At 36.4% G+C, this 22,524-nt stretch overlaps 1 protein-coding gene across 14 annotated transcripts in view; it reads right to left on the bottom strand.

The window, feature by feature from the left end:
- Positions 1-22,524, bottom strand: part of LOC102691457 (myelin transcription factor 1-like protein) — a 163,318-nt gene that overhangs the window by 41,955 nt on the left and 98,839 nt on the right. For all 14 annotated transcript variants that reach the window (XM_015358181.2, XM_015358151.2, XM_015358140.2 and 11 more), the window contains 2 exons: positions 13,436-13,806; positions 8,274-9,254 (listed from right to left, as the gene is read on the bottom strand). In XM_015358181.2, coding sequence (XP_015213667.1) covers positions 8,274-9,254; positions 13,436-13,806 — 1,352 coding nt within the window. The remainder of the gene's footprint in view (positions 1-8,273; positions 9,255-13,435; positions 13,807-22,524) is intronic.

Genomic DNA, 22,524 nt, shown 5'->3' with positions numbered 1-22,524 from the left:
GTGGTGATTCTTGATTTTTAAAAAAAAGTAAAAGACTGAAGGACAAGCCTTAATTAAGGTGGGAAGAAAAGAGATTAAAGATTACTAAACCTGTTTGAGAGGAGATCCAGTGGTCTATTTTCTAACCTTTTTATCTAACACAAGGTTGAAGGGGAGCTAGAGCCTATCCTAGCAAGCAATGGCTGCAATGCAGGATACAACCTGGACAGGACGCCAGTCTACTGCAGGTCACACACAGACACAAACACAGATACACACACACTCAGAGCAGGGTCAATTTTCCCAGAATTCTGAACATACCAGTATTTTGGACTATGGGAGGAAACAAGAGCCCCTACAGGAAACCAACACGAACACCTGATGTTCATGCAAACTCCACGCAGATGGATTCTATGGTTTGGTGAAGCATAATGAGTTAATGAGAGATATAAATGTTTTTCACAAAGAAATTACTAATTTATTGGTTTTAACCAATTGCCTCATATTTAAAATTAAACCCACTCCTGAGGATATTGTTGCTGAAAAAATAAAATGTAACCTTTTGATGAAGGATCAGATATCATGAAATAACATAATGGTGTCTTGTAATAATGCAATGTTTGTTTTCTTTCTAGCTGTCAAATGTGTTTAATATTAAAAGAAAATAAATTCAATCAAAGGAAATTCCTATATTTTTTCTGGGACTATTTCATGAGATTCTCATGGCATCTGATATATGAGCTTTCTGTGAAACACTTCACACAAGGAATGTTCACTGTAGGGTAGAAAGATTAAATTACTATAAATGCAAAAAATGAATTGTAAGGGATTACATTAAAGCATATCATTAAAGTGACCCCCTGTAGTTAACATTTGACTTTGGTACTGCTCCTACAGGCAAAATGTCATGCTGACTACTCTGAATATGTCTCTTTTCTGATGCATATTGATTTGGTTGCAAATGGGACCACAATGGTGACAAAAAGATCATCTCTCTTAGAACACAGACAATGAGAATTTCAGTCTTTTCACCCCAACATGTAAAAGCAACAATGATTACCTCTCTAAAAGCAAATGACACAAAAAGACCACTAATTAAATTTTAAATGTGCTGTAACCCAGTATCTTGGTCACTTAGCGCCAGAGTAAAATAAACCCAGACAGAAACAGACAGTCCTGTAAATAGATACAGGATGAAAGTCAGACGAACTCTAAGCGATAAAACAAGAGAAGAAGTGAAGCTGTCTGTTTTATAATGTGATGGTAATGTGTATTTTAATATAAACCGATACAATTAGAAATGCCAAATAGAAATCCAAACATTTTCAGCCATAATTACCATTTTATACCAATTGTTATGATATGGCTGGCAAAAATGTTAGAGCTCATGTTGTCTCTCTGTGTTCATTGTTACCTCATAACTAAAAAATGATGAAAAGAGTGACAACACACAGATTGTAAGTAATGTGTGCTTGTGAGTTTGTGCATCACTGATGTGTGCATATGGAAAGGGCTCACAGGAACATCAAACTTTAAACAAATTACAACAGCATATCTTGTGAAAGACATAAGGAACATACAGTATTGGAAACATTTCTGATACATTCCAGTTCTGTCAATCTAACACAACGTAAATTTGGCAACAAAACAACTGGTAGGAAGCTTAAATGATTGACTGCTCAACCATGTTCAACCACAATTTTGCTAATTCCTTCTAAAGCATCATTTTTTGCTCCAGGAGTAACTTTGGCTACTAATACAACCGATTATCTTGTTTACTGTACATGTAAACATACTTGTCAAACACAATAACAAGCAAAGGGATGTGCTCACTGATCAATGGAGTTTCTTCTTGTCATTGGTGATGAAAGAATAGGTGTATTTTGAAGAAAACAAAGCGTTTTGGTGGTGGTAAATGTAGTGAATTGGCTACTGATGTCAACTTTATGATTCAGCTGCTAATTGTCATCAGAGGACATCGGCACAGTATTTCAACAATATTTTGAAACCTGTGGCGATCCTTTTCTTACAGCAGTATCAATGCCAGCGTCATCCCTTAATGATAAGACCCATCCAGACACTGCAAAAAACACTTATACTTCTGCATCTGGAATCAAAATCATGTTCTAACCTATTGTAGTTCTGGAATTTAACACAACAAAGCATATTTATGGTAAACAAGGTACATTCATCAATGTCACATACTGTATAAGGCTGTTGTTCATTTTGAAAGGAGGCACATACCCATTACCCATTTACAACACTCTTGAGCTATGCTATGCAGTGCCATGCTTTTTCCATGCTTAATTTCAAACGAAATCTGGACAAATTTGGTAGAATCAATAAGCGGTTAACAAATGAAACCTATTCATCATACCATACTGTATGTGAATGTGAATTGAGTTGCTTTGATCACAAAAACTTTTTCATATGATGACGGTAAATGATATAAAATTATATAAACAAAACCTGAATGCTCAAACTGGACACTTTTATGTGTGAAATGCAGTAAATTAAATATCAGCAAAACCTAAAATAAATTATCAAAAACTAAATATTTAGAGAACTTTGGTACAGTATTCTTTCCCCGTCAGTATTCAGTGGAAGCACCTTTGGTAGCAAGTACAGCTGCGCATCTTTTTTCACATGTCGGATTTCACTCATGAAAGTATTCACTGTGAGCATTCAAGTTTTTATTTAAAAATATTTGCTTTAAAAAAGATACTGTAAGATCACTTTATTGGCCATATACAATTTCTAGTGTTAAGAATTTATTTTTGCATACCCCGACTTGCTCTCCATGAGACACACAGACAGGGAGAGAAGCTTGGGGTCAGAGCGCAGGGTCTGCCATTAATACGGCGCCCCTGGAGCAGTTGGGGTTAAGAGCCTTGCTCAGGGCCCCAACTGAGTAGGATTCCTCTGCTGGCCACGGGATACAAACAGGCAACCTTTTAGCCACAGGTGCAGATCCTAAGCCACAGAGCCACCGCACTGTCAAGGAAGTGTATACTTTGTAATTGAACAAAATAGGACATCATTGGAAGGGAGCAAATTCTTTTGCAAGGCACTGTATTAACAGCTCACTACTACACTAGAAAAGTGTCCATTATCTTAAATGCCTTTTTAAATTTAGAGTCGCTACTTATGAGTGTTATACCCACCTGATCTGTCTCATGTCTCAGCTTCTTCACTGAAAGTACCACATGCCTGCAAGTGTCTGGGAGGCTACAGGGTTCATCATGTTGTTAAGAACTAAGAGAGCCCTGCGGGCTTATCCCACCTTCATCCCACCTTCACTGACTCTAAGCCAATTGTGCTCCATTGCTTGCTGACTGCTGGTCACAGTCAGTAAGTGACAAGACTCAGGCTGGAGACCTCTTCAATGGTCTTTTACAAAAGCCACTTAAAATCCCCACCCCCCACCATTTAACTTCAGCCATTTAAATGATCTATCTTAATTATGTTTTGTTTTTTATTGTTTCCACACATTGAACAATGAAAATGGTATATAAACATCTGAGTCTTTTTCAGTCTGTTGCAGAATTCATATTCATACAGGTACAGTACTTTATGTCTATGTTACGTATATGTTACACTATGCAATTTTCTACATTAAGAGCTGCTGTGTCACATGCAAATGAGAACCTATAAGTATATATTTATAAGCCACCTCTGTTTCAAGATTATCCAGCAAACAACACACTAGTCCAGAAATCTCAACATTTCTACTGGTCAAAAAGAAGAGGGCTGACTGTCCATTTCAGGAAACATGTCAGAGCAGTGAGGAAGTTCTCAGCAAGCTGACAGTCTCCCATTTTACAGTACTTCTCCTAACCATGACTGCTCTGCCTGTCAATGTCATTATATAGGGTTTCAAAGACACCTGTTCCAGAAAGATATCAGAAGCCAAAATATTCTTAAACTTGGTTCACACATTCCTTCAGCACACAATGACCAATTCATACTTTTATAATCTCTCCATTCATTTACAAACTGCTGTCTTCAACACTTTTTCAAGAATACATCAACCATTTTTCCAATTTCTTGAACCCCATTTTCATCTCCCCCTGCCCTTTTTGACATTTTCTTCTTGTCTTTCCAACCCCTCCCCTTTGCTTCTTATTTCTTCTCTCTCCCCGTGTTTCCTACACTCCTGCACCCCTGAAACATATGGTTCTTCTTCCTTTCTCCATATACTTTTCATTGCTCAATTAATTTCTAGTTCTTTCTTTACAGCACTGACACATCCCACTCTAACCTCTACTTTAAATTTCTTCCATGTGTTTCCCCAGTCCTGAACTATATCTGAATATATATTCTTTTTATTTTACCATGAACTGTGAACACAACTGTTTCCAAAACTATGCTAGAATCTATATCATTGATTTAAAGAAAAAAGAACAGCAATCCTAATACACATCCATGTGGTACTCAGCATTACCCTAATTTTCCCTTTATCTGTACTGTTTTTATATAATAACGAACTCTTAATCCAAATGCATGCAAATTGAGAATCATTCTTTCATGTGGAACTTTATAAAAACCCAATGAAAATCTAAATATACCCACATCATAGGCCCTGTTTGTATTCATTGCCGATGTTGCTTGTTCAAGGGGCTTTAACAAGTTGTTTTCAACAAGGTTTTTCTAAATTTCTGCTAAGTGTCCCCCAGAACTCAATTATCATACACTCTAGAGATGATGCAGTTTAATTCTAATTATCGTTTCCATAACGTTAAATGCAATAGAAGTAAGACTATTTGGGCAATAATTACTTGAGTTGGCTTTGTACTACATTAGGAATCTTTCATTAAATGGGTATTACCCAGGTCCTGAACAACAGTCAACAGTTGCTAACATCTACAGTATAAATAAAATTTCTTGTCTGTTTATATACAATTGGTACCATCAGGCTGTGGAGATTTATTTAGTGCATCTAGTATCTGTAACACTTCTGCTTCTTTTATGGAAATATTATTTAATACAGAAATGTGTCTTTCATCAGCCTGAGGCATGTTGTTGATTTCTTGCTTGATGAAAACCAGAGCGAAATATTAATGTAATATGTCAGCCATTTCTCTTTAATTGTCTCAAACCTTTTTTATATTTTTATCTCTGAGACACTTTACATCATTCTTTACTGTACCACATACATCTCTCTGGACAGTAGCCTTCTCAAACACGTGGTGATGGCAAAACTATCTTCATATATTATAGCTATGTACATTTCCAGTGCCAAATAATGAAACATGCTGTCTGCATTTTGTTGGCAATGTACCAGATATATCCCATCTGCCTAGCTGTCAGAATACACACATAGTGTACTGAACTCAACAATATAAAACAATTCAGAGAGGTAATGTGATATGGCACTGCTGCCTCACAGATCTGAGGTCCTGTGTTAAATTCAGCAAGGTAGCACCTTCTATGTGGAGTTTGTGTGTTCTTCCCATGTGTGTGTTGGTTTCTTACACTGGAAAGGAGTGACATTTTGTATAGGCTGGTGGATAATACAAATACAAGAAATAAAGATTTTATCTACTGATGTCTATTCTTGAATTAGGTTTCTGTTGGTATTACATACCTCTATGTTAAACAATAAAGCTTCTTCCATCCGGGTTTACTGCTGCCTCCTTGAATGGCTCATTTGGTGATACGAAATTCATATTACAGTAGACAACAGCAACTTCACTGCAGCTTCACAGGAGAAGAAAACCAGTGAAGTGGAATGCATATTAGAAAGCAATAGATATTGATTGTGACCGAGGAAAGACCATGCCTTGCATAGCAAATGGTTTCCATTACCTTACCATCTTAGGATAATTAATGTGCAGTCAGTGGCCCTGTCTTTCGTTATCGGTCATTCTGATGCAGTTCAATTCCTATCCGGCATCTTTAGTTTTTAGGCGAGAAGGCCTTCATCAATAACTGTCGAGCCATGATAATTTTATAAATCATGATGCCACCCACCCCAGACAATCAGTTACACATATTTTACACATATGATTGCTCTTTGGCAATAAGTATCAGTGGTTATCTCTTTCACAGCCTAGGTTTCCTTTATTTCAATAAGGAAAAGACATTTTTCCGTGATAGTACTACAGGACATCTATCATTATTAGAAAATTAGAACACTATAGTCGCTTTTCGCTGAGCACATTCCTGTAATATTAATGTGACTCACAAACAGTTTGCCTTGAAATTACTATCATATAGAAGATTCTGCAACACATTGTTTTAAGCATCTACATTATTTTTAAGAGAGACAACGATGATTCACTGTATTGATGATTTCTTTACATGTTATTAAAATAATAACAAACTGCTTAAACATTTTTAATAAAACATTAATCCAAATATTTTTTAAACCTTCATGACATCACTTTGTGACGAACGACAAAACCTCCAAAATATAAATATTTTGTACATGTTAACATGCATTTCTTTCTTTTACAAAGAAGGTTTGCTGTGGAGAATCCTGAACATCTTCAGGAGTTACAATATATAACATGAAAGCATACCGTATCACAAGCACATCATAAGCATCATTTATTTATGAAGTATCCACTACTGATTTTTAGTATTAGAGCAGCTCTAACTTTTATTACTACAGCTTAATTTGGGTGAGAAGAAATCAAGTTTGTCATTCAACTACTCCTGTCATTAAATTACTCCTTTAATTCACGTTGCTCAGAATCTTCAAAATCTTGATCACAGCACTTCAAAGTAAACTGTACATGGGCACTACCTTAAAGTGTTGTAACAGCTAATCATTGAACAATCATATGTAATAACATATTGTTAGGTGCCCCTCATCGTTTACATTATTTATTCTACTCATCCACAAAGCTAAAAGATTATTTTGTCTGTGTCAAACTTTATATCAGCATTACCTTAAAAATGGCTAAATACTCAGTTAAAAAGTGCCAGTAAAAAATCTAACTGAAACCATTCTTCTCTTGCCATGCAGAAACAGGCCTCAATGAATGGATCACATGGTTTCACAGCTGTTATGATTTTGTTACCTCTGAGGAAAGACTGGACATTAAAAATCAGCAAAGGTGTTCATCTATGGTGTTGTACGAAAATCGTTATACAGTACAAGAATGCTTTTATAGAACTGTTATCATTACAGTGTAAATTCCAATCTGACCACCAAAATATGTTACCTTAACCATAGTATTACCTTTTGGGGAATAAAGGCTACTTTCTAAATGCACCGCCTAAAACGCTCAAATTATAATGCTATTTATTACATGAAAGATTTATTTCCAGTACAAACTTTATGTTTTACAAAGTTCTTATTTATGTACTACAGCAAAGCTGGTCCTTGGTATGAGATTCACAGCTCTAAAACTCTGAGTGGTTTGCCATTACTTATGCCTGACAAGCCAAACATTCAATGTTGCAATGCTAACCTATTTTAAAAACGTAATTCACCACTGCAACTACTGAGTTTTGGATTTGTGAACTGGTTTAAAACACCTATCCCGGGGTTATCATGAAGTCCTCTTTTCCAAAGTGTGGATTCAGTTCTAACTACGAGCTTCAGAATCAAGGACCATGACCAGCCAAACATGAACCTTCTTATCATAAGAGAGCATAGAGTATGATTATCTGGATCATTAAAAGAACTTATATTGTTCTTTTATGTTACAGTGTTTTGAGGGACCCCAAAAAGTAAAATTTGGTGCCAGTTATATATATTTCATTTTAGAAAAAGAATACTGATGATTTTAAAAGGAAAGCCATGCAATTACAGTTGCTTTTACTTTTTGCTGTTTAGTCCTTACAGGCGTAAAAATCACAATGTTCCTGAAGCCAAGTAAATAAGTATCTTGCATTCAACCATAAGGAAAACATTCAGAAACTCTTTTTGATTGATCAATCTGTACTCATTGCAAATATCAGCATTGCAAATATCAACAAACACTAAAACCATTCAGATCCATTAATTTCCAAAGTCCTTGCTCAAGGGCAAAATTGTTCTTGATTGTTCTCAAATTCGTCTGAAAGTATATACATGATGCAAGTGATAGTATACAAAAGATAAATGTAATGTCTTTTTCACTTGAGTTTAGTTTGGAAAGTATTTTGGCATTTCAAAATTGGAGCAACCACCTCTGACAGACATCCTGCAAATCAAATTTTGGTGAGAAATATGATGCTGCAAAACACAAAAAAGCATCACAAAACAGCAAATTATTGCAATGTTTGTAAATATATATGTCTAAATAACTTTGAAATGTATTTTGTAAAGGGCTACGCAATAGAGGAAAATGCCATCTTACCTTTAGGGTAGTATGGCTTCTTCATGCTGCCATCATGGAGTCTGGCTTTCCTCTCATCCCCACAATGTTGCCTGGGACTGTGCTCATCGTGCATTCTTATATTATCTCTCCTGGCCGCGTCCATGGCCATTTTGTCCCTCATGGCTTTCGCACGCTCTGACTCGAGGGCGATCGCCTTTTCCAACAATGACAGATTCCCCTTGGTCATGTCGAAAACCTCCTCCGAGCGGTCAGAGGTCACCGAAGCTGTGTCCTCGTCCCTGTCTTGGCAGCCATCCTCCTGGACACAGCTAGAGAAGGTCTTTGACCTTGGGCTCAGCTGCTCCTCTATTTTCATCAGGTTGACCATGTCTGAGTAGTTGCGCTCCAGTGTCCTCCCTGACCTTTCGTCCTCGTTCTGCTGGCAGTCAGCATACGTTGGCTGCTGCAGCTGTGGCTGCTGCGATTTTTCTGCTGGCTGTGTCTCACTCAGCTTCCTGGCGAGATCAAAGCACTGGTTCCTCAGGCACTCCAAGCTGCTGAGACACACCTCCTCATCACTCTCTTCCACCTGCCCGTTGCTGGTGGCCTTGCCCTGCATTCCTGCACCACTATTTCGACTGCAACTGTTATTATTACTTTCGCCAACCCCTTCCAGGTAACCCCTGCCATTCAGGGTATCTGACAGCACAACTCCATGCCCCTGGGCCAGAAGTTTAAGAGAGTCCACGGTTTCCCGCACCACATCGCTGTCCACATCCAAGCTGAGCTCACCTTTCCTGACACTCTTGTCGTTTTCATCGTCGTCCTCCTCCTCCATGCTGTTGGAGGAGTTACTGTTCATTTCAGACTCCGTCATAGCACGGTAGGCAGCATCCTCTGCAATTTTGCCCAGGTTCAGCAAAGATTTGGCCACCAGTTCATCATAGTTGTCATACTCGTCATTGTTATTGTCATCTTTCTCTGCCATTTGGTTGGATTTGGAATAGCTTTGATGGTCTTCTGTTGGACAGAAAAAATGAGTTGATTTTCAAAAGAGGATTTTTATAATGGCAATGTTAAATCTTATCTCAGGCCCCAGTGTATAGCTGCTAATCATGACTGGATACACAGTCTTCAGAGACTTAAAAGAGCTCTCTGGGTTAAAATATTAATGAAAAACATTAAGCGGTATAGATAGGGTTAATATGATTTATGTAATGAGTACTGTAAAGCTTCTATAGAGGAAAATGAAATGACACCAAGATATCTACATGGAAATACTTCAATGGCCTTTCAAATGAACTTCAAGGACATTTTATTTCTGTAATTTCTATGGCATCGGACGTTTTAAAGACTCTAGCTACAGTATGAAGTGTCAAGACTCTGACAATTTCAATAGTTTAATAAATATTTCTACTGAGCTGATAAATAGCTTCTCAAAAGTCATGTTGATGGACAATAAAAAAGCCTTCTAATTATCCAGAGACTAGAAAATCTTTACACTGTGAGCAAACCATTTAAAAAGGAGGCCATAGGATCTTTCACAGGTTACACACCAATACAAATTTGGAAGGAAGAATCAAAATCTACGTATAGTCACTCCAAAATACACATTATTAGTCCTCATATAATAATCTGGGACATATCTTTTAAAATTATACTGATGCGTCTATGCTTCGAAAATTGTTTTACTATATAATACATATGACTGGTGTTACTCAGAGGAATACAATTACAATCCACAATCCAAAAAGACACTTTATGTATGTTTAAATAACTACTGTTGCATAAACACTTCTGTCTTACAACCTAAAAAAACGCAAAAAAAGCCCTGCATTTTGTAACTGCTGGCTGTATAATTAATGTCTGTCTGTTCTTCTTATTATTATTCTTATTATTGGTTGTGCCTCAGATTTACAGTGCAATTGAGTGAATCTTTGAAATCTTTTCAGCATTAAATTGAGTCAGGCAGGTTGTTAAAGGTTACCGAGTCCCACTTGTCAGTAATTTGAAGCACCCAATTTTTGGCTTATTTTCAGCTACCTTCTCACTATCGCTGCTCTAAACAGATAAGAGCACATCATCCACACTGATGGCTTCAGTAATAAATTGGCTCCTTTTCACATTTGCTCTCTATATGACAGATAACAACAAAGAAAGAGCAGCTTCAAAGTAATTAAAACAAATCTATTTTTTGTTCTATAACATAAAACATATAATGAAGCATAAAACTTAATGTTGGAATGTATACACAGTATGATATTGTATCAAGACCGAATCAGCCCCCAAAGTTTTAAATACATTTATACAAATAACTCTGAAATGGAACTTCACTTTTACATTACATTACAAAACAGAACTGATCTAATGTGTTAATAAAATAAGAAGGAAAACAATAACAGTGAGTCTTAAGAGAGTGAAGAGTAATGATATAAACGACAAAACACATTCTGACACAAAAAGCTTGTTATAGCTGTCAAGTTTAAAATGTAATTGTCAACTTTAAAATGCAATGTCTGAAAAACAGGCCACTTCAGGAAACACTTTTTTTAAAGACAAAATTGAAATAAACACAAAAGGAATTAAAAGACTAGTAAGGTTTTATGAACAGGCTGACAGAGCTGTAGAATGGCACAGAAAATGGCTGCTGCTGTTCATTATTTCTAAACATGATTCTTCTAAAAATTACCAATATTAATCAAATTAATTGACAGTCTGGTAGATCAATGAAATGTTACATAAAGAAGAAACTATATTTTATAAGAAATACAAAAATTGTATTTTAACAATATCAGGCCCTGTGCACTCACAAATGGAATCATGATGTTTATCTCAGGGTTTGACCGTTTTTGCACAAGACTGTGTTGCACAAGACTAGCCGTCTTCAAGTGGGTACTCTTCATAAACAGGTAGCACAATCCCATGGGCCCTTGATGGAACAGACGGAGCTGTGGCTGTACTGTAACTGTTAGAAACAGCTAAGGGTATGACCATGAGACCATGCAAGGCCATATTACCTCATCAGCAATTAACTGACATCATACTGGGCCAGGATACATTATTATTACTGATATACTGTATATCTTGAAACCAGATTTATTTTTTTAAAAAAGAAACAGTCTTTGAAAACAATTACCTAGGTATTGGGGCAACTAGACCCTTTTGTCAAGGTCAGAAATACATTGGCTTAGTAGATGAAATGAGGTGCTACAGATGTCCTGAGGAGAAACAGATGCTGTCTTATGTAGCCCCCATCCAGCTAAGGGAGAGACAGTGAAGCCATTGATGCCCCTTGGTGGGAACGCAGTACATGCGAAATAAATAAATTACAGTACATTGATGGGCGTCACTGTTAATCTGTCTTGAAGCTGCTGTCAAGAAAGATAGAGAACAGGGGCTGGCAAACTGAAGTTGTTAAAAGAAATCCTTGCTTAGGATGCTATGGGTAAAAGCGAAACATTAAATCTACTGAGACCTCTTTTGCAGATTGTACAGAGCTGTATTGGCTAGACTTTATCTCAGTAAGAATCCCTCACCCAGAATGCCTTACCATAGGTTTTTAGCAACAAAACACATTACTGACTTGTTATTAATTTATTTGACACAATTGCCTTTTGCTTTTTCATCCTTTGCCATGTTTTGGATTAGGTGGCTAGTTTTCTTACATGTAAATAGACAGTGACATGTTCAAATAATTTAAATTAAAGTAATACTATGAACACAGTATATTGTGGCAGAGTGCTGGTATATACTTTTAAAAGCCAGTATGTTTTTATGGCTCACTGTGGCCACATACTGTAAAACATAGCCCAAAAGCACTTTTTTACTGTGACTCTTCCACAGTGCTAAACAGAAATGACTGGTTTACTCTTTTAATGTTAAACTCAGAATGCTATTGAAAAAGCACCTACTGTATGGTGACCTTGATTAACATTTTTGTCAGACACATTTTTCAGCATGGACTGTTTCTGTACAAAATCTAAATACTCAGAGATATAATGCTTTTTCAGACCAACATGAAAATATAAAAAATGTGCAAGAAAATCATTATATCTTAATTTAAGTTTTTTTTTAAATAGTATACTTTGTCCATAATATTGTGCAGAAGATTTATTTGAGTATTTTAGATAAATTCAATAGCATAAATCTTCAAAATAATGTTTACTTACACACACATTTCAGTGCGTTACTGTTTTTGTAGTTACAAGTTTTGCCATATTGGATGTTTTACCATGGAACAAACTGCTCCCTCCACAATAAATGTAATGTATAAATAATACAGTAAAACTGGACTTCTACATTCATTAACATGATTTTAGCTGTCAAAGTGAAATTTTGCATTCTTAACACAACTCGCCTGGTGTGTAAAAAATATGCCATTTGTGAGGTCTACCAACTGATTCCACCAAATTAAACTCGGTAACATACCATGATGAAAATTGTGAATAAACAAAAGGCTGTTGTATTGTCAACCATAAGTAACCTGAGTCATCTCAAGTTACAGTAAATGTACAGTACTGCTTACTGTATGTAATTGAATAGTAGCGGTTATACTATCTTGAAACATGATCTTGCCTTTTTTTCAATACTGAATATACTCGGAAATACCAGGTTTCTGCTGGAAGAATTTTAGTAGAGCAGTAGATTGTACAAGGGCCATGAATATGAACATGGTTCTCCCCATACTTGAGCATAAAACCCAAACCAACTCAGTGTTGTGGCAGGTTACACTGCTTTATAGTAGGCGACATCTTCTGAACAGAAAATAAATCAGGTCAATTGCTACTTGTGGTCATTAAAGTTCAGTCCGTCTGAGTAAGAATGATAACCCTTGTGTCCTGTTTGAATTCTAGTCAGGCTTTCATTATCACCTGTACTAAACTTTATTTTGGCAGTTTGAGAGTGTCAGCTCAATGAGTGATTGCGTTATTATTAACTTCATTATTATTAATAATAATAACAGCAGTAATTTACAAAGAACTGATATCACTATTCACCTTATATACAGTTTAGCCTGTCAGAGGGTGCTACACTTTAGTGATGGAACAAATAAGTTTAAAACTGGGACAGTGGGTGAAAATCAATAGACAAATCAATATTTAAACAAACATTGGTGCTGCTATTGTAATAATATCATCTCTTATACAAACCACCTAAAAATTGAGGTCCAGTGGAATGCTAGATATATGAAATGTCCTCACCGTGCTCGTGAGCCTGGTCCTCATCATCCTCGTCCTCCTCGTCATCCTCCTCTTCATCCTCCTCTTCTTCCTCCTCCTCCTCCTCCTGTTCCCCTTCCTCTCCCTCCCCTCTTTCCACCTGTCCCTCTTCCTCCTCCTCGCCTTGCTCCTCGTTGTCCTCAGAGTACTCTTCTTCCTCTTCTTCCTCTTCCTCGTCTTCCTCCTCCTCTTCCTCCTCCTTCTCATCCATCTCCTCTGTGCCATCTGTCTCGTAACACTCATCTACTGAGGAGTTGTCCATTCTCACTATAAATGGCTTCCTCTTCGATGCTGGCTCCTGGGACTGTTTGTCTTGCGTTTTTCTTTTCTTTGCCAAAGGACAGCCGTAGACACTGGGATGCAAAAATAATATGGAGGTTAGTGACCTCACCTATTCAGCTTATAATGACCATGCCCTGTGAAGTTTGCAAAATTCTTGTTTTCAGTTGAATTCCTTTTTTTTTTTTAAATCCAGTACTTGTGAAATGAAGTCACCATCTTACAGTACATACTGAATATTTTTGATGTGTTAGATACTGTACTTGCAATTGTATTTAGATACTGTATGTAGTTATTTCTAAATAATTAACAATCAATACTGCTTAATTTGTAACTATAATACTAAAAGTGAAATTAAAGTTTATTTAACCAAAGGTCTTTAATTATACCATAATCATTAGCTATTGTTCAATTGTATTTTAATTGCTGTGTGTAGCTCCATGTACAATTATGTATAGTTATAATGTGAACTTGAGGTAATTTATTTTCACAGAAAGTGCTTATTTGCAGCTGGGAATAAGCCCACTGATGAAACAGCAAAGGGACAGATTTAAAGAAAAAGTTAAGGTAACACAGTGCAAAAAGCACCAGTATCTGCAACTGCATGGCATTTGGAAACAGACTCTCCAAAGACAAATTCAGAACTGATTTTTTAGTTTAAAATATTAAATAATCATGCTTCTTACACTGGTGTTCTTGTAAACTAAGAAAAATAATTCCGAAGCATTACAAAACGGGGGTGGTGTAGAGTAGTCGGTGAACTGTTCGCATCATAAATAACAGCTTGTAGGGTCATGTCCCCACTGCCGACACTGCTGTTCTGCCCTTGAGCAAGGTATTTTACCCCATTTGCTCCAGTACACCCAGCTGTATAAGTGGGGACCAGCATGGCTGGGAGGTATTCTCTGTGATAGACTGGCATCCCATCCAGGGGGCAGTCACATGCTCTCTAGTCTGCTTAATGTTACAGAATCCAGCATGAGCTGTGGTTCTGTTATGGATTTTACCTCTTTTACTATAAACAAGTGGTACCGACTGCATAAGGTGGTACAAACTGTAAAGACTACATGAATGTAGTACTTCTTTAAATAACTGTCAATTGCAAGTCAATTCCTTATCTTGTAAAAACAAGTTTTACAGCTGAAAGATGACATTACATTTGACTTTATTGTTTACAATAACAGCAGCATAAACGGCCAATAATGTTCTTTGATGAGACGTCTGTGGTAAACATTTTTTAATCAAACATAACATGTCTAATCCTTTAACAAATCAGAATTAAAATAAGGAAATGTGCTAATAATATGCTCAGAAATTAATTTGCATATTTGAACTACATAATTTTGTGGATATACATAAGACTCTCCACATGTAATTGAAGTTCTGAGATTTAAATGTAAGCATTTGTTCAAAACATGCTGCATTTTACTTATTAAATGCTAATACTGTGTATACTTTACGTGTATAATAGTTTATTCACAAAGATGCATTGTCTCCACATTTTGGCATTATTCAGTGCACAGAAATGTGCAGTGAGAGGGAAGATCAGAGTCAATGAGCAGTGAAAACTCCAGGGTCATACACAGTAGAAGAGATTTAAAAAATAATTAATTGCAGTATATCTGAGCTGCAAGTAATAAAGTTCATTCTTTAGACTGTTCTGCCAAGATCAGGACAAATTTGATGTTGATAATCTGTATTTTCAAAAGACATTTGATCATGTTATCCTAAATCTTTTGAATACTCAAATAAAACAAACATTCTGCTAGACGATTATTTTACTTCCCTGGAGCCTATTTAAAATATGTATGGCCTTTTTAAATATGATATACTATACATGTTATATAAATACTGTATATGCACAAATAAAATAGGCATATAACACTGGGTTTATTTTGAAGGAAACCAGCCATGTCTATGCAGTCTGTCTGTGCTATAGCTATGCTTTTCATACGGTTAGTTTGAAGTCATTCAGCTATGAAATATTCTTGATTCTGATTTTTATGTGGTAGAAAATGGTTATACCTTCCCACTCAGAAAAGGATCAGTACTAATTTGAGCTAATAAGTAGTATTAGATTTAAATTACCATGAGAAAAATACTGGACATCTTTATCTCTTCGAGTGAAGTCTTACATTCACTGTATGATCTATGTGTTCTGAGAAGAAGAGAAATTTGTCTTCAATTCTTCTTCTTCTTCTTCAATTCTTCATATTCAATAGTGAATATGGAAAAAATGGAAAACTCTTTTATTTAAAAGTTAAGTGGCCACAAGAAACCATTATTCCTCACTCACATAACTTCAATCTGTAAGCTTAAACTAAAGACAGCAGAAGGGACATAAATTGAGCAACAATGACAAAAAGCACAAACAACAAGTTTTGATGATCAAGGGTGGGAAGTCATTTTTTCCAGATTTGCAACATTAGGACACTGAGGCTCTTGCTACAGTACTTCACTACATTTGCTCCTTGTTATCGCTAAATCAGACAAGTACCTAGCACTCATTTGTTAACTAATGATTGGCAAGAAGAGGTTCTCCAAACCACTGTACCTGTAGCAATCAATCATGGCTCATCTTATGGAGTCGCCCCTTCCTATCCAGCCTAAGCCTGTTTTCTTGAATCTGTCAAGCTGGGGGAGTGGTTGAATACAGGCTCCCTGCTGCTGAGGGCTTGGTGCTCATCAGACAAGCTTGATTCAAAGTATTGCCTAGATACAAGAGGTGTCTTGCAACATGAACCCTGAATGTGGGTTCTGAATGTCGTTAATTCATGAAGAACAAAGCTGAAAGTCCAAAAGCAGTCCCCAATCAAACAATTCTGTTAGCTGCAGGTCCAGCCAGCTTAATTCGGAGTCTGACACAGATGAGAAAACATGTGAACAGGCACACACAATCACGCAGAACTGTGTGTCACACAGACTTTCACGCAGAGGGATGTCTGGCCTTGTGTAAGCAGTATGGAGGGTCTTGAATAAACAACAAGGTAGAAGGCAGACATAGGTGCTGAAATTTAGACTAATACATCCTGGCTGGACATATTCATTTGTACAAGTATGTGATACACATTAAGGAATTTGAATACAGCATTGTACCGAAATATTATGAGACAATAGTATTTGGCATACTAAATAATGAGTCAATAGAAATACAATTCTGCTGTTATATGCTATTCCTTGGCATCAAGTCAGATAGATCGGAAATGTTTTATACTATTTTAGTATAATAAAGGAATGTGCAACAGCCAACTTCTAATTGAAAATAATTGCATAGTAATTTTAAACAAAAAGTACGGCATATCTGAAATTAGTTATCTGTTGATATGTTTTGCATAATTGAATGTATATTTTAGCTTCTTAATATTCCAGTTACATATCGTTGAGGGAGCAAAATTAACACCCTAGCTTTAACACATTGCAGTCCAGACTTGAATCAACCTTCACCCTCCAGTCATAGATACAGACAGAATCCCCTAAAACCAGGATTACTTAATAGTCTAAACCCTGCACCTCTGCATTATTTCATTAATCCGAGCCCACATGAAAAACTCATTCTGATCTGACAGCAGTATAGCTCTCATGTGTTTCGAGCTGTGGTGGTCTGTTCCTGATCAATAGTGTTTGTGACCAAACATTTCAAAACCACATTAAAATGCCACTCAACCAGCTCCATTCCATTGCCCTCTAAATAAATCAAGGTCTTGCCCTGTCAGGTCACACTGAGGGAGACTGCATTTGGAACCAGGGTTCATTCTATATCAGCCCCTGCGTTAGCTTTTAGCTTTTGATGATGCACCTAATAATACGATAAGTAAATAATACATATTTATGGTTCACTAGAAAGGTGACAGCTCTAGAGTTGTGAAAGAAAGGTTACAAAACCGTAATAATTTTACAGATGTGAAGTTTCTTGTAAGGAATATTTGTTATATGAATCTTTTATTTGATTTATTGCTAAGAATCCTCTGTGTTGCTAAATAAAACAAAATTTTGTGGATAGAAGTATGGTGATTTTGATACATAGAGAATATATTGACTTTGCAATAAAAAAAATTAACCCTCAGAAATTCAGAACAGCTAAAAAAATATACACCATAGGATATAGTCACACTCCCCAAAATCTTTTTCATAATACATTTAAATACGGTATTATGTAAAGTCAATTAAAACTGGCAATGTGTGTTTCAGAATAAACAACATTATTCACTGGGGCTTTGAAGTGGCGCATAGAATAAAGGTTCTTGTTCAGAGCGTAGGCTGAGTTCTACAGTCCAGACATTGACAGCCTGAGTCTGTGCTGTCATTAGAGGGCTTTCATTGCTACTTCTGGACGGGATAAATTCATATGGAGTCCCATGGAGTACAACGCAACATTACCCTTGGCCATGTGCCTACACACCTGAATTTTTTTGTCAGTGACAACTACTGTACATCAGTCCTCCGAATGCCACTAACTCAGCTGCATGTATTGTGGGAGTCAGAGGAAACAACAGGCAAATGGTTCTGTTGGCTGTGTTTTGGAGGAAACCAGACACAGTCCTTGCTCCTTAATGGGCTTATTGTCTTATAAAGTACTCTATCACATTTTGTTCTATAGGCCTCTCCCATATGACATCTACTGTATGGAAATCTTAAAATTCAAAGAGCAAAATATTAAAAAATTAACATATTTCAATATTTAGAGAAACCAAGTGTTATTAGTATTGCGTGACTGGTGCCCCATATAATCTAGAATATTGCAAATATTGCAAATAAGAAAATCACACAAGGTTTAATTTTAATACATAACCTAATTATGGTGCCGGACATCAACTATTCCTGCAGTCATGACTAAAGGAAATTATCCGAACTCACATTCCCATGTTCCATTTGGTGTCCTTGAGGATACATTTGCTTTTGCAGTGATAAGACAAAGCATTAAAAATTATTCTGAAAAAAAGTCATGGTCCTACATGATAAGCATTAAATTATATATAAATTACAGGAAATAATATTAATTCCAAACCTTTCTTACTCAAAATATATAATATTGGCAAAAATATAAATATAAAATGTTATCTAAATAAACAGAAAAGTCATTTGAATAAAGTCACTTGATAAAAGGCTGCATTAAAAGTTTAATACATGTGTCCATGTAGAACTTCCATAATACTCTCTTTTGGTGGAACAATGATTTCTATTTTCTAAACACAACATAGTGCAAAAGTACATATACAAACATCACCCCCTACACCACCTCCCCCTTACCCAATTCCTAACTCTTTTCAAAGTTTCACAAAATGGCTTTGTCTGTATGTCCAGCAGACTTAAACCACCCTCCCACTTGCACCATGGATCAAATGGGACAGGATCCATGGATGCAAGGAGAGGGAATGTGGAGTCATCATCCAGCAAAAGCACAAAACATGAACGGGCAATATCTCTGTTTAGATTATTGGACAAGTAGAAAGAAACCTGATTCCAAAACCAAACAAATCTTGACATGCCCCAGGCATGTATAAAAATGTTCTACAGTGCCCCCTAGACATAACATAGACAAGGGAGTAACAATTACCCAAGACACCAACTACAAGAGGATTTTAGAGGGCAACATTTGTGACATCCCAAATATTTCTCAAATAAGTATTCTCATCTGCATTATTTAAATTGTATTACAAATGGTAAGTGTTGGTGAGGATTTGTAAGAAACCTGTAATAAAAAGAAAAAGAAGAAGCCATTCACTTTTATTCCTGCTATTAAACAAATGATATATTTGCTTGTGTAGATAATGTAACGCTTACGGCCGACAAGCAGTGTGTAAGAGCCGGCGTACCAGAGCGGGTGACGTCACCGCCCTTCCCTGTGATAGCAGGACCACAGCTACTGGGCTGTAGAGAGATCTCTCTCTAGCTCACGGGGCTAGGTCGCTGCAGAGAGACGCGGAAGTCCCGGGTTCGAGCCACCTGTACTTTGGGCCGACCAGATGCGGCAAGGGCGCCCGCCTGAGCCCCAGTTGCGTTACAATAAGCTTCCCATCAGACAACGCCATAGGCACACATTGCAAAAAGGTAAACAAAGAAAGAAAGAAGAGCCCAGAAACGCATGTTGCAGTCGTAGTACAAGATTCCTTTGTCAATTCAAAGTGAAAAAGAGAATGGTGATTGCCCGTAATAATTTGATGATTGCAAAAAAAAAGAAAATATACGTAATGTCTCTTGTAAATTTTTCTATGCCATGTCTTAGAAAATATGGGTCCAAATCATAGTCTACAAGTTCTAAATGAAATCCCTTATAATCCATGTCTTTTAATCTACAGTATATGAGAAGATTAGATAAAATAAAACAAGTTTGGCAAAATCAACCAGACCTCTTGCAGACATTTTTCACTGTAGAGTAAGTTGTTTAATATGCAGTTGCTTGTCTTTCTATATCTATATCGGAACTCTGTGATATTCAGTGATCTAGGTGAGAGAAAGGCTAATAGACTAAAAATAAATAAGGAGATATAAACCTGGAGCTGAAGAGAATTAAAGAACTGTATTCCTTAAGGAACTGCAAACACATTGTTTACCATTATGTAGACTACAAGCTGCACATCTCAGCAACAACGTACAGTATCTTAGGTGTTTGACCACGAACACAGTCAGGTGTAGACCAATTTGCCTTAGAGTATAGTTTAATTGTAGTAATGCTGATATAATACTCTGATAAAGAAACATAAATCGCAGAATGTAGTCAGCAGATGAGACAAGAATTAAGACATGTTATATATAGACGTTTATATAGAGTATAGTCTCAGTAAAGCAATATAGAATGTAGAGAGTTATTAATTATAACAGGGTTAAGAGTAGCAGGTAGCCAAAGTCAAGCCAAACAATAAGAATAAAAGTGGGCAGTCTTGAAAACTGCCTCTAGAATTTGTTAATTGGGTGGAACTTTGGCTGCTTGTTAATTTAATGAAAGAATGACAAAGGGTGAGACAACGACTCTAGTCGTTTGTATAATATGCAGAAGGTGTTGAACATTGTCAGGGACCAGACAGCCTTTAATAAAACCCAAGTGATTACAGTGATCTGATGTGATCATATAATGTACACCTCCAGCTGGCATGATAGCAACTTAGCAAACTAGGGATATGGGCTGATACCTTGCACAAAGTGTGGGATTTTTTCTTTGTTTTAATAACAGAAATATAATCAGAGTATTACCATTCCTCCAAAAAGAACTTTCAGCAATTGCCTTATGAATTTTTACAGTAAATGGGAGTAGCTATTGAGGTGTCCTAAGACAATGGTCAACATCAAACTACAGTAGTATCAACATTTTCAGTTACTGGAAGCTTTAAACCAAGAAAGGAACTGAGGGGCTTGCTAAATTGTGGGGTGTCACAGTGATCAATGGAATCCTCTGGATTAGTTTAGTTAATTAACTTCTGAGTAAATCATTAAGCATCAGCAACAATTCAGGAAAACAAAATAAAAAGAAAAGAGCAGAAGGGAAGAAGGCAGAAGGATGGATACTGGACGCACAAAGAGAGAGAAGAGACAGGTCCAGGTAGGAGGTCCTGGTTCCAATAAGCTTTTAACACCAGATTCAAGATAAGCATCTGAACCTTTTTAAGACGGTTTGCCATACTGTTGTTTTTAGGAAAATCTTATTTCCTGTATAGAGCATCACTATGTTAAAAGCAGTCTCTCCTGGTTAGTGGATGCATTTTTTTAAATAGAGAGATACTGTAGGTTTCCTATTCACTTGTGGCATCCAGATTTAACTGTAGGTCATGTTCTGTTTAGTTTAGAAGGCAGGTTAACCTTGTTGGCCTATGTACAGTAGGTGTTTTATAGTATATAATTTTAATACTTGATAGCATTCAGGGGCTTTTCTGATTGCCCATGAAGTAGGCATGCGAGGTGCCTAGTTTGTCAATAGAGTAGCCTGTATGTTGCATTTTATGTTGTGTGGTATTGTCCCTATTAATAAATAATGATTGAACCCACTGTGCCTGATTTATTACTCTTTTCCCAAAGCTGTGCCAGAGAACAAAGAACTCAAGTGCCTCTAATTATACCAACTGCTTAGGTATATCCTTGGCATATCTTTACAAATTGGGGGATATAATTATTTAATTACTGATTAACCTGCTTGTTTTTTTTTGTAATTTTTTGTAATTCTCTATTTACTTAACCCCCTATTTGTCACAGTCAAATCATCCAAAAGAGGACCTAATTAGGACTAAAAACCTTCTTTATCTCAGACTGTAATATAAGATAATTCTAGCACAGCTGTCTTTTCGAGTGAGTAAAGTATCGAGTGAGACAGTGAGTCAATTATTAAATAAACATCTTACATTTTCCTTGATCAAACTGAGCTTCCAAGCTTTTCTAATATAGAATAAAACAAGTGAAATCTGGGGATCTGTATGTGATCTGCTGATAATTTCTAATGGTATAAATATCTGAAAAATGTTTTATGATCATTGATTCTCAAAGCTAGTAAGCAGCTGGGTCAACTGTCATTAAAATAATATTTTTCTGTAGAACTAAGCACAGTAAATGGAGAATAAGATGATGATAGAAAATAATTTTCTGTGAAGGTTAATTACCTGTGTAGAAGATTCAGAAAAAAACAGCTGTTGAGCACACCCAAGGAACACCAGCTGTTTTCAGATGAGTAACTTTATTTAGACCAAACGTAAGCAATTGTGAGGCACATGCAGCAGAAGTTTCTTAAATGAAGGCTTTGACTGCATCCTATAAAATGTGGAGGTTGTCAATAGAGCCACAGCTAAAATCAAGAGATTTTTCAAATTTAC

This window comes from Lepisosteus oculatus, chromosome 2 (assembly GCF_040954835.1).
Source record: "Lepisosteus oculatus isolate fLepOcu1 chromosome 2, fLepOcu1.hap2, whole genome shotgun sequence".
NCBI classification, from domain to species: Eukaryota; Metazoa; Chordata; class Actinopteri; order Semionotiformes; family Lepisosteidae; genus Lepisosteus; species Lepisosteus oculatus.
This window is presented reverse-complemented; position numbering and strand designations above follow the sequence as displayed.